This window comes from Octopus bimaculoides, chromosome 7 (assembly GCF_046866305.1).
Source record: "Octopus bimaculoides isolate indiv1 chromosome 7, ASM4686630v1, whole genome shotgun sequence".
NCBI lineage: Eukaryota > Metazoa > Mollusca > Cephalopoda > Octopoda > Octopodidae > Octopus > Octopus bimaculoides.
Window position 1 is genome coordinate 25,506,952 of NC_142934.1, and position 14,781 is coordinate 25,521,732.

Sequence of the window (14,781 nt, forward strand, 5' to 3'; positions counted from 1 at the left end):
GAATTCGTTGTTAAAAAGAAAACTGGTGAATGGGAAACCACATGAATTGAGTAAATAAAAGACAGAAAATTGAGGAGGAGAACACTCCGTGGAGTTCAAATGGTGCGCAACAATTCCATCTCCTCAGTACTATATGTGATTTAATCCTTCTCCCGTCCTGTGTATCACATTTGATAAAACGTAAATGTTTTCTTGACGTTCATGTGTCATTTTTAAAGCATATTGTTTTCAACCACCAGAATAACTTGGAACTTATGTAAAGAAAAATATATATTACTCACAACATTTGAAATAAGGCTTAACAAGTCTGAAAACAAGTATGGATGTTCAGGACAAATTTATAAAAATACTTTGGACAGGTAAAGGTTTAATTAAATTAAATATCAAATTAGTTATTTGTGATATTCCTTTAGTAGGTGTGTGAAAACTAATCAAGCATTTCTCGGGTGCTGGATATAGAAAAGGCTTGTAATCATTGTATTACATCTATGAAGCTATGTAATGAAGGCAAATCTGAGTTTCCTTATTTGTGTACATATCTGACGTCATTCACTGATGGTATCGATTCATGGCCACAGAAGAGTGATTGAGACCAATACAAGTATAAGTGAATATATGTTCCAGCTTAAACCTTTGCCCAATTTTGAATGTGGACATAATCCTATTCAATATGATAGTTTACAGAGATAGCATTTATTTTTTTATTTCAGCATGGGAAACGGAATAAGCTCCTTTCTTTTATTAAACAGACACTCTGCTAAACTGTCATTCATCGCTGCAGTTTGATTGACATTGTGGGTAGTACACCATGTTGTAAAATTAAGAAACGTTATTAGTGTGCTATATGTGTTAAGATGGCGCCAAGCGTCTTTATGTTGTGAAGGGAAGGTGTTATTTGAAAGATGTAATAGAAGAATGACATTTGAAAAAGAAAACACGCAAAAAGAAAGTGAAGCAAGAAAAGGAAAACAAGTAAAAAGAAAGGTAAGACAGAGAGAGAGAGAGAGAGAGAGAGAGAGAGAGAGAGAGAGAGAGAGAGAGAGAGAGAGAGAGTGAGAGAGAGAGAAGAAAAATTGGTGGTGGTGGGGGGAACAGACATAAAAAAAGTATAACTATTAAAAGAATGCATTGTAAAAAGAAAGGTGCAACGAATGAAGCAAACACTGAACGAAAAAGAAGTAACAATGATGATTGAAAGTAAAAGAATGAGGTAAAAAAAAGAGAGAGGAAGTAAATAAATAAGTAAAGAGATAAATAAAAAGAACAATGGAAGAAAGAAAGCTGAAAGAGTGGGAAATCAAAATAAAATGGAAGAAATAGAATTTTAATCAACTTTTTTTTTCTCTCACCATATTAAGTGTGTTAGCTTCGATTTAATTAGCTGGTTGATTGGTATTCAATTTGAAATTCTTTAAATCAACATCATCAAGCAAGGGCTTACGGAGGACTGGAAGTTGAAGCGCAGCAAAGGTGAGAAGAGGAAGATGAGTGGTGTATACAAAAGCCGGACGAGGATGAGGATGGAGACCGTTCTTTATCTTTTGTTTTTTTACTTGTTTCAGTCATTGGACTGCAGCCATGCCAGGGCATCGCCTTGAAGGGTTTTAGTTGAACGAATCGACCCCTATGTTTTTTTAAAGCCTGGTACTTATTCTATTGGTCTCTTTTGTTTGTTTATACGGGTGCATAAACAAACCAACACCAATTGTAAAGTGGTGGCGGGGGAAAAACACAACGACACACAAACATATCTATATTTTTATCTCTCTCCACCTCTCTCTCTCTCCCCCTCTCTCTCTCTCCCCCTCTCTCTCTCTCTCTCTATATATATATATATATTATATATATATATATATGTGTGTGCGTGTTTTTATATATGTACCAAGCTTCTCTCAGTTTCTGTTTATCAAATCCACTCACGAAACTTTGTGTCATTCCGAGTCTACAGCAAAATACAAGTGTCACGCAATGGGATTGAAACCGAATTCATGAGGCTGGGAAGCAAACTTATTACCTTATTTCTATTGAATTTTTTTTCAGTATTTAACGGGGATATATATATATATATATGAAACTTTCATCCATTTAAGGAAAACAGAAAAATTAATTATTCCATGTTGCAGTATCTTGCCCGGAGTCTGCGGTATATTGTCTTTGAATGTGTAAGCTATTCGTGTCTTATTGCTGTAGGGATCTGCATTATTGAGGATTTCATTATTCGATGCCAGTTTAGAGAGTCTTCTACTGCTTTTATTAGACAAGTTGAAGTGTTTTCTTTTAATTTCTTAATGTGTTTAATATCAGCGCTAAGCTATTTGTTTTTCATTTAAACCCATAAAAGCTTGGATTTAAATACCTCTATTTTCTTAAAATATGTGTAGATAGGTGTGTCGATTATCGTTGGTATAATAGTCATAAAGATTTTTCCAGCGAATTGTTGGTTTTTTTTAAAATTAAACTTCTTTCAGAAATATAAAGAAGGCAACAAAACTCCCCGGTTACGCTTAGACAATGAAAGAACATACAACTGCGTTCGGCATCAAGTAGGTCACCGGGAGATGTAGACCATATAACGATTTTACAATAACATGCATGTAATGCACAGCCAAAAAGGACAAAAAACTTCAATAAATTTGCAGACGGGTCGACAAGGATCATCTGGTCATCCAGAGTGAAGTATGACTAATGAGTTGTGGTGACTTTTAAAGTGAAGAAGAATTACGCATCGTTAATCCCACTCTGTTGTCAGTGTCCATCTTTAATCCAGTGGCAAGACCAGGGCAAGACGATTGGGGATGGAGACGGATGCAGCGGATGATAAAAGTAGCTTGCTAGACTCATCTTGATCTCATCTCTATACTCCACAATGCATTGCTGAAGTCACATTCCGCTTACTAGAAATAATTTCGGAGTGAAGAAGGAATGAATTTCAACCACAACAGCTCCTTTATAGGATCCAGTTAGCTCAAAACATCATCAGGAGGAACCACGTCCGGTTTCGGCCCCTACTCCTCTACCGTTTTGACGTGGCGGGGCCCCTCCTTTCGGAGGTGTCTTCAGCTCTGGTGTTGAGTGCATGTCTTCTTTCTTCTGTTCCCTGGCCTCTTCGATGCAGCGTCAACGAGTGTCAGCGGCCGACTGACTGTCTTGTCAAATTTCCCTTTAAATAGTAGTCAATTACTAATATTTTAATTATTTTATCAAGTTACTGGCGACACCTTTAAGCATTTCAGTCTTATGACCTAATCAGTTAATCATTGATGTCCATAGATGTCTCCACGCGTACCGAATCACTGAACGAAGAATTTCTAGGGACTGTAGAAGAAGTCTTCAAACATAAAGTAAAACTGCTAACTCATAAGCAGTCAAATTTCTGTTTATAAACATATATATATATATGATGGACTTTCCCGTCGTTGGACGACGTATGAGGGTTCGACAATTTCTTACCGAACAACTACACAGAGGATTTGTTTATGGTGAGCAAATGTTTGTGTACACATAAGCTCACTGCCTTCACCAAATCGACATTATCTGGACAGGTGCAACGGGTGCCACATGTCAGATGATGAAATGATCGCAGAGCAACGTGAAATGAAGTACTTTGCTCAAGAACACAACACAACGTCCGGTCTGGGAATCGAACCCACGATCTCACAATCGTGAGTGCAGCACCTTAACCACTAAGCCATGCGCCTTCACCACACACACACACACACACACACACACACACACACACATTAGAACACAGAATATGTTGCTAAAGACGGCTTTCAACTTCTTAACTACGATACCAACTTCTCATGACAAAATGAAAAAAATAAAATAAAATAAAATAAAATAAAATAAAATAAAATAAATGATCAAAACACGAAATATAAATTTGACAAACCGGAACACTGATATCATTATCGTCATATTTTGATGAAAAATATTTTGACATTCAATACCTGAAATCAGAATATTTAAAGTAGTGATTCCCCAAAGTAGTCAATATCGTTTTTTTGTAGTCTATGTAGGAGGACTCTATGAATAATTAGTTACTGCGTTTATTTTACTATTTCTGTTAAATTTCTCTTGTATTTATTTTCTATTGTGCTTGTCTGACAGTTATTATGGATGATGCTTTTAATAGAATTACGTAGGATAGACATAGCAAAGAAAAAGGTAATTCTTTGTCAAAACCAGTCTATAAACCGGTTTTTATTTCCTGTAAAAACTAATTTGGGTGACGACAATAAAATAAAATAATCAAATGAAATTCTGTTTAGAATTCTGTTTCACCAAATGTATAATCTTTACAAAATTTTCGAACATTAGTGTAAAGAAACTGGAGTATAATCAAATTTTGCATAAAAAGAATTAAATAAAATAAAACAAATATATGTCTCGAAGATTCATTGGTGTTCCTCTAAACATGACTGAGACATAATTGTATTTATTGAAAAGGTAGCTTCGCAACACATAGCTCCGGGTTCAATTTCGAAACGCGCTATCTTGAACATGTCTTTTCCACCATTATCTTTTGCTGACCAGTACTTTGTGAAATGGAATTTGGTAAAAAAAATACACACACACACACACACACACACACACACACACACTGTCTCTCTTTCCCTCATCTCCCTCCCCTTTCTCTCTTTCTCCACACACACACACACATATATATATATATATACATATATAGGTGTAAGCGTGGCTGTGTGGCAAGAACTACATGGTTCTAGGTTCAGTCCCACTGCGTGATACCTTAGTTTTCTACTATTGAAGCAATAGGATAGGTACCTATCTGCCTGGAGCAAAGCTTGGCTGAACTTGGGGTTTTTGGGGAGAGAATGCAACGCCTAAATTTATACACTACAAATGATCACGTTATCTGAGACAATAAAAATGTGAAAGACCTAATGATTTAAAGAATGAACTAAAACAAAATGCTTCCCTTTACAAACTTGCTACTAACACATACATATTCATGCATGCATGTATACATACATGAACATATATACACACCTACGTACATACATATACTTATACATTCATATTCATACATACAAACATGGTGGAAGTCAACTTGTGTCCAACTGCGACTGCTTCTTGGAATGTCGTAAATTTCCTGGATGTTACAATCGTCTACCACGGAACTGCTGGCCAGTTTCAAAATTAAGGAAGCTTTGTTTAGTTCACCTTTTCTAGGTTCTAACTGATGAATAGGTAAGCAGTGGAGAAGTCTGCCGAGTCACTCGAGGTGCTGCTGAATTTCTCTATCACCATACTTTCAAAAAGAAGTGACCACAGGAGTGGCTGTGTGGAAAGTAACTTGCTTACCAACCACATGGTTCCAGGTTCATTCTCACTGCGTGGCACCTTGGGCAAGTGTCTTCTACTATAGCCTCGGGCCGACCAAAGCCCTGTGAGTGGATTTGGTAGACGGAAACTGAAAGAAGCCTGTCGTATATATGTATATATATATATATATATATATATATATATATATATATATATATATATATATATATATATATATATATATAAGTATGTTTGTGTGTATGTTTGTGTGTCTGTGTTTGTCCCCCCAACGTCGCTTGACAACCGATGGTGGTGTGTTAAAACGTCCCCGTAACTTAGCGGTTCGGCAAAAGAGATCGATAGAATAAGTACTAGGCTTACAAAGAATAAGTCCTGGGGTCGATTTTCTCGACTAAAAGGCGGTGCTCTAGCATGGCCGCAGTCAAATGACTGAAACAAGTAAAAGAGTAAAGAGTAAAAGAGTAACGTTTCAAGCGCAAGTGCATGTTTGAAATTACATACTTCCAACTGGTGAAACCTGTATGTTCCCACTACTTCCCATTGCCGCAGAACTTTCTCCCATAGAGTCTATTCTATGAAGTTTCTATGCTGAAACAATTCATTGTTCAGCTACGATGTTTAACCGGTCTAAATAGTTTAAGCTGCTAAGCTACGCTTCTTAACTTGCAAAAATGCTTTGTTTAACTACGGCGCTTAACCGAGCTAAATGCTTTGAGCTGTTAAGCTAAGGCCTGTAGCAGGTCTAAATGAACTGTGTTGTTTTTGTACGACCCTTAACTAGACAAGATGCTTTGAACTTTTGAGCTATGGTCCTTAAGCGGACTAAATACTTTGAGCTGTTTAGCCACGGCTCTCAACCGGTTTAAACACTTTGAGCTGCTTGGTTACGGGCCTTAACTGGTCTAAATATTTTGAGCTTAGTTACGCTCCTTTACGTTAATTCGCTTCAAATCTGACGTCATTTTAAAGTATCTTTTATCTGACCTTCGCCCAACCAATGTCAATAAAATATGACAACCAGTAATATATTGAGATTTGTTTAGATGAACTCTCAGTAAAAAATAAATATTGCGATCCAATAAGAAACTGCCACATGATCATCCGACCTACCAGATCGGATACAAAAATTTACATCATATCACGTCCTAATATCTTAATACTTTTAAAAATAAAGATCGCATTAGACAATGTAGTTCTAGATACACTAAATATGAAAAATAAGATGAGATGGTTACGGCTGGAATGCTTCTGATCGATCAGGACACTTACGAAGAACTAACAAACAACTGCAACATCACACAGAGAAACGATTTTCCCTTTTTCCTGTAAGATATGAAATCATAATAAAATTTTCATAACGGCACAAGACCAGAAATTTTGAGTAGGAGGCTAGTAAATTAGAATCAATCCCAGGGCTTGACAGGCTCTTCATGTTATCGGCTCCGGAAATATGAAAGACGAAGCTGGCCCCTGCGAGATTTGAACTCGTTTAACCCGTAAAAAAAAAAAAAAAATCAAAGCTTATACTGTAAAAAATAATTTGTGCAACGTTCTAGTGAGTCTGCCGACCAATCGCTTCCTCAAGAAATCAGTATTGAAATATCAAAGCAACTTCGTCGACTCAGATCAGTGAGAAGTTACTTTCACGCTAAAATGATTTAAGTAGGCAGAGGAACAGCTCATAAGTGGATCGGGTGACAGGTGTATATAATTCAAATAACTTTGCTTTTAAACATGTCAACGTCTGGCTTTTTCACGCTGTTCTGTTGAACAATGAGTCGTTTCTATATCATAACAATGTCATCATTCATTGTAACACATAACGTTGATGATTGTCTGTCTGTTCGTGTGAGTAGGTGTATCCATATGTGGGAGTGTACGTATGTGTGTGAATATATGTCAGGTAAATAGTTCGTGTTTCGCTCTTTCTCTATCTTTATGTCTGTATCTGTCTCTGTCTGTCTCTCCCTCTCTCTCTCTCTCATTCAGTATGTGTGCATGTGTGTGTGTGTGTGTGCGTTCGTGTGTGTGTGAGAGAGAGAGAAAGAGAGAGCGCATACTGTATATGCATATGTGTGCTTAAAAATGAAGTTATGTTGGTGTGTGATTACACAAAGAGGTGTATATTTATGCACATGTAAAACTCAAGATGTTTAAGTTAAAGGGTATACGTACGTATATAGGCATACACGCACACACACACACACACACACACACACACACATACACACACACACACACACAACACACACACACACACACAGACGTATAAATATGAAACTAGGACACGTTTTTGCATGTGTACACGTACAAATGGGTGCGTTTACATGTGCGTTAAATATGCACATCGGTGAACTCATATATAGGTGCATACATATAAAGTTGTAGTATGTGTGTGTGTGTGTGTCTGTGTGCGTGTGTGTGCGTGTGTGCATAAAGCAGGCATTTGTTTATATTTGTCTCACGTGGTTGGCCAAAAGCATCTAGCTTAATACACAATTAAAATTATACACATCTATCTATCTATTTATCTATCTATCTATCTATCTATCTGTCTTTCTGTCTGTCTGTCTGTCTGTCTGTCTGCCTGTCTGTCTGTCTGTATGCCTGTCTGTCTTTCTATCTACGTACCGATATGTAGGTATGCACATATGTGTGTGAGTGTGTATGTATGTACATGTACTCATGCATACATACACATACATGAATATATAAATAGATGGATTTCGATCAGATGATTATAGTAATCCATACTAAGAAGGACATAAATGTAGCACAAGAATACTTGCTGTTTATTTGCTTTTATGATATGGCCTTTCCCGCAATGTAGTCATCGACGATGAGATCAACACCAAACTCGCCAAAGCGAGTGCTGCCTTCGGCAGACTCCACAAGGATGTATGGGACAGAAGAGGCATCACCTCCATGACAAAGATCAAGGTCTACAAAGCTGTCGTACTCACTACCCTACTCTATGGATGTGAGTCGTGGACCGTCTACCAACGCCACACCAAAAACCTAAATCACTTCCACACCACCAGACTGAGTCAACTACTTGGCATAAGCTGGCAGGAAAGGATACCAGGCACAGAAGTCCTCCCTCGTGCCGGGCTCCTAAGCATTTATACCATCCTGATGAAAACTCAGCTTCACTGGGCTGGTCATGCCAGACTACAGAATACCCAAGAAGCTTCTGTTTGGTGAGCTCCAGCATGGCAAGCGCTCCCATGGCGGCCAGAGGAAACGGTTTAAAGACAGCCTAAAGGTATCACCAAAGGCCTTCAACATTGACCCGTCATCATGGGAGCAGACAACTTTAGATAGGACCAAGTGGCGGGCCGCTGTTCACAACGGTGCCCCGCCAATATGAAAGTGACAGGAAAGCTGCTGCAGAGAAGCGCAGGCAGGACAGAAAGAACAATGCTCTGAAGCCCCCGGCACCTGCTACCATTCCCTGGCCCAACTGCAGCAGATCTTTCCAAGCGCGGATTGCGCTTATCAGCCATCTCCGCACTCACCGATGATGACCTCCCCACCCCCCTCTAGAATGATCAGATGGTCCTCGTCGTTCTGACGGATGAACAACACATGATATGGCCAGATACTACGACTTTTGTTTCTTCAGCAAAGTCTACTCTGGTAAGATGAAAGTCGTATAATCAGGCTATGTTGCTAGAAGACAATAAACACACACACACACACACACACACACACACACACACACACACACACACACACACACACACACACACACACACACACAAACACACACACACACATACAAGCAGACACACACATGGCATGCACATAACACGCACATGCATCGAATTCAGATAATACTATGTTTGATGACATGATAGGTGCATTTAATTAGGGTTCAGGTTGACTTGCTGCCTAAACTCCAGCTTGAACTGCAACTAAACAAGCAGAAATGTTATTGTTGCCTAAAATAGGTCGTATTTCAATAGAGCAGGTAAGTGTATGATAGAATAAAAGTATAGACATGTATACAACTTGTATCAGGTGAGATTATGGCGTACATTTAAACATTGACACAACAACATGAGGGTAGAATTGAATGTTACAGGAATTTAGGATAGAAGAAGGCGATAAAAGAGTAGTTGAATAATATTTATAATGGCATTATCTTCTGGAACAGCAATACGGTAAGTCCGAATAATTGGTATGAGAAAAACCTGGTTATAATAGGTAAAAAATCCAAAGCTGAGTGAGAAGAAAGGAGGAAGGCAGAAGGTGTGCAGATAGTTTCTTACAACTGCCTCAAGAATAGATATGCAGATTTCATCAGTTCCATCACCGGAGGAAAACTCTGTGCGAGAATGTTGGCAGTCGATCGCATTCAGGGAGATGCACTATTACCGCGTCTTCTTATGAAACAGCTGTAAGGAACTGTTTGCAAACCTTTATCTTTCTTCCTTTCTTCTTATCCAGCTTTGCATTTTTTGCTTACTATAACCAGTTTCACCTAATACCCATAATTCGGACTTAGCGTATAGCTGTTCAGGGAAAATACCAGTATATACCATAACCTTTATGAACATTCTTCAACTAATCTTTTATCGAGCACTTGTGATTTAAACTCTTGTAACAATTCAATTCTAGCTTCATGTTGTGACAATGTTTAAATATATAAATGTCATAATCTGACCTGATACTAGTTGTTTATTTGTTTATACTATTTTCTACTACACGTGCACACACACACACACACACACACACATACACACACACACACATGCATACATACATACGGTTATATACATTTAACCATATAAAAAAATATTAGCAGAGTCGTTACTGCATCGGATAGAATGCTTCGTGGTATTAACCATATAAAAAAATATTAGCAGAGTCGTTACTGCATCGGATAGAATGCTTCGTGGTATTTGTTCAGACTCTCTGTACACTTGGTTCTAATACCACGGACGTCAACTTTACCTTACACCCTTTCGGAATCGATAAAAAGAAGTACTTGTCCAAGGCGGTGGATTGGTGGAACTTTGAGAACTTCCGACTGCATAGCTTGCAATATTTGTTTTAGCTCTTTGCATTCTGAGTTCAAATCTTGGTATGGCCTACTTAACCCGTCACCTATTTTAATCTCACCATCCGACACATTGGGTACCTTTAGAGGAAACCACTTTGTTACAATTTTTCGGGCTAAGTTTCTGATTTGAGGATATTTTCCTTCCTCCATCCTACCCATCTCGGAGTTTCAGTAGTGAATCATGGGTACTGACTGAAAGATGAAAAACACAAACAAACAAAAGAAAAACATTTATGCGTGTACGTAATATGCATGCACTCACAACCCGAATGCAAATAAGCTTGTACTCATGTAATAGGTCTGTATGTTGTATCTGTACATAAGTGTGCGTGCTTCATTATTGGGTATGTGTGTGCATATATGTGTATTCTATCTGCATATGTCCGCCCTGGAATCTCAAATGAAGTATCCCTGGAATGTTTTACATATTTTCTGTTTACCGCTAGTCGATTGTATTTCCAGAAAGCGAATCATATATGTATGTATATATGTATGTATGTATGGTTTTTCTTTGAGTTTTATTTAAGTTCTTCTTGAGAGAGTTCAAGCCGGTCGCTAACAAAGCGACAAGATTTTTTGAGTTAGGAGAGTTCCCAGTGTTGTAGTTGAATTCGTGTGTTGGTTGAACTGTCGATACATAAACCGAAGTGTGCGCTTTTATTCACATAAGAATCTCAGGTTGACACTTTTTTTGTTCAATGTCTTACAAATCTTCACTATGCCACTAACAGATTGGATTTGGAGAATCAGTGTCAGTTTCTTGTGTTCGTTCTCTTTGATGTATGTATGTATGTATGTATGTATGTATGTATGTATGTATGTATGTCTGAGTGTGTATTTATGTATGTGTGTATGTATGTATGTTTCCTTTTTCTCTTTATAATTTAGTTTTGATCGACCATTTGCTTGGAAGCAAGGTTGTGCAGTTTCTCTTCTCTATCCTAAATCATTATATCAGGTCTGTTGTGCTTACATTTTATTGAGGTCTACACTAGGACATTCCACCAGTATTCCTTTTCATTATGAGTGGCTATGGCTTCTGCCATATTGTGGGTTCTTATTTCTTTGTCCTCGGGATTATCCTTCCGACAGATTTCATTATAGAGTGTCCTAGTTACAACATCATGTCTTATCGGTAGATAATAACTTGATGACATTTTTGGACAACTGCTTATGACGTGGATGATATCTTCAGTGTGAACTCCGCTAAGTCTGCATCGGTTGTCACATTTTACCGCTTTTCCTGCATCTTTATCGCTTTTGTGTGTCAGGTTCTTGGTTGATATTTCCTGTTCCTGGATTGCAAACACATATCCTTTAAAGTGGGAGGCAGTAATCCAGTTATTGGTCCGGGATAAACTGCTTTGATTATCGATGTTACTATCATCATATGTATATATACATGCATGTATGTATGTATGTATGTATGTATGTATGTATGTATGTATGTATGTATGTATGTATTCATGTATGTATGTATGTATGTATGTATGTATGTATTTATGCATGTATGTATGTATATAAGCATACACATTCTAATCATTAGAAGTTTTTTTTGCATGTTTACAAGTTTGTGGTTTGTTATTGATAGAAAAGTTGTTAATTCTAGTGTTTTTGTAAAACATCATTTAGTGTTAATGTTTAATTTGGCATAATACATTTTGTAGTTTGTTTTGAGATGTATTTGATAATATATTCATTTATTCTATATCTATATATTTTGCATGCATTTAATCTCTGAATCACACTTTATGTATGCTTTGCATATTCAAATACTGTGGTTTTTGATGAATTTATTATATGTGTCTATATTGTTCTATGATTTGGGCAATTAATTAGTTTGTTAGATTAGCTGTTTTTGCGTGGCATTTTATTTATACTGATGATTACTTTATGAAATGTTCCGTTTGTAGAGGAAAATCTAAATGCTCTTCAGGATAAAACCTGGTATCATAGAACAAACCTGCAGTAAGTGCTAACTGCATGGAAGGAGTGATTAGATCTGCACTCTATTTGCTGTGGTGGTTTTTTGGATAACGTAGGGAGAAAGTGTGATACAGTGTCGATCAAAAGAGCCCATACATTCTCTGGTAGTATTAATACTGCTGGAGGGACAGACAATTTTGAAAGACGTTAAAAATATGATGATCTCCAATCGAAATTTGATGAAGGGGGTGCGTCGCAGAGTAAGTCGTATGTATGATGTAAATATATACATATACATATATAGACATGCGCGTGCTCATACGCACATATACCTATGTAAGCTTACTCTTTATACCAACTATAATATCCTTGTACACAAAATCTACCTACATACCTTCCTGCGGGCCCGTTAGTTAACTGACTGACTGGGTGACATTTCAGATATGACTGGAGAGATTGAAGACTTAAAGTACTCGTTTGTTTTATTGTTTACCGACAGAGTTATGTCCTTTCGCTGCTCAATTGTTGTACGCTTATGTTCACATGTCATTCTATTGTTGCTGAAATAGACACAAGAGATTTAGTTAAGACAGCGACACTGAGACATAGAGACATAGAGACACAGATAAAATAGATAGGTGAACGGTTAGATAAACACATAAATTGCGAGACAAGAACAGAGAGACAGACAGATAGATGGATAGATAGTGAGATAAATAAATAGATAGATATGTATGTATGTATGTATGTATGTATGTATGTATGTATGTATGTATGTATGTGTGTATGTATGTAAGTAGGTAGGTAGGTAGGTAGGTAGGTAGGCAGGTAGATTGGCAAAAGGACAGATGTGTTTGTAGTTCCACACTCTACTCCTATTCTTGATGCGGTGTAACTCATATCTCTGGTTAGACTGGTGTATGCAATCTGAACCATATTATAGTAACTATCAACGCAGTTCACGTTTTGTGCGCGCACGTGCGTGTGCGTGTATGTATATAATGCATATATATATATATGCATATATATATATATATATATATATGTGTGTGTGTGTGTGTGTGTGTGTGCATTATATGCTGGCTGGGCCATAAGTCACGCACCAAAACATTTGCCATCTTATTATATCACGTAATTATTATTATTGATTTTGTGTCCATCGTGTACAAGTACATGTGCATTCATCATTATTTTATTGATTTTTTTTCAATTTTAATAAAAAAACTGAAGCATGTCTTTGACAATTCTGGAGCCTATTGAACTTATTTTGAGCGCGACTTTTGGCCCACACTGTATATATATATATATATATATATATATATATATATATATATATATATATATATGCATCTATATATACATGTAGATGTAGGTATGTACATACATGTACGTATATATGCATATACTCATATATTATTTGTATATATATATATATATATATATATATATATATATATATATATATATATATATATATATATATATATAATACAAATAATATGAGTATATGCATATATACGTACATGTATGTACATATATATATATATATATATATATATATAATACAAATAATATATGAGTATATGCATATATACGTACATGTATGTACATACCTACATCTACATGTATATATAGATGCATATCTAGGTACAGGACGTTGCAAAAAGACGTGGACAAAATGAGACACAGAACATAAACAGAGCACAGAAAACACACAGGCCACATAGAACATTTCCTTCATCAGCTGCCACCATTCTAAAACCAAGCGTTTCGAAGAGTTAGGGCGTTTCGAAGAGTTATAGCGTATGTATGTATGTATGTATGTATGTATGTATGTACGTATGTAGGCGCACTCCGTCGGTTACGACGACGAAAGTCCCGGCTGATATGATCAATGGAACAGCTTGCTCAAGAAATTAACGTGCAAGTGGCTGAGTACCCTTAACGCAGTTCTCAGGGAGATTCAGCGTGACACAAAGTGTGACGAGGCTGGCCCTTTGAAATACAGGTACAACTCATTTTTGCTAGCTGAGTGGACTGGAGCAACGTGAAATAAAGTGTCTTACACAAGGACACAACACGCCGCCAGGAATTGAACTCACAATCTTACGATCGTGAGTCGAATGCCCAAACCACTCTGCCACACGCCTTTATGTATGTATGTATGTATGTATGTATGTATGTATGTATGTATGTATGTATGTATGTATGTTATCAATCAGTTTCATTTCTGTATTTCTTGTCCATAGAGAAAGAGCCGGACTCTAACATAGATTCAAGGCTCCTTCATTGGAACTTTTATCAACATCATCTAGGTACTTGTGCATATGTGTGTGTGCAGTATTTGGTGTTAGTGTATGCGCAGATTTGTATGTTTGTTTTATAGATGCGTTTTTATGTCTAGATGCATGCATATGTATTTATGTGCTAAATTTTTGGAAAGTTTTACATATCTTTACAGTTCCATTGATGGCTTGAAT

The 14,781-nt window shown here is 37.0% G+C and overlaps 1 protein-coding gene across 1 annotated transcript in view; it reads right to left on the reverse strand.

Annotated features, from left to right (window-relative positions):
* Window positions 1-10,591: 10,591 nt before the first annotated feature.
* The window catches only part of LOC128248348 (uncharacterized), a 143,115-nt gene continuing 138,925 nt past the window's right edge, over window positions 10,592-14,781 (reverse strand). Inside the window, exon 2 of the mRNA XM_089355039.1 lies at window positions 10,592-12,861. Coding sequence (XP_089211165.1) covers window positions 12,711-12,861 — 151 coding nt within the window. The 3' untranslated portion in view covers window positions 10,592-12,710. The remainder of the gene's footprint in view (window positions 12,862-14,781) is intronic.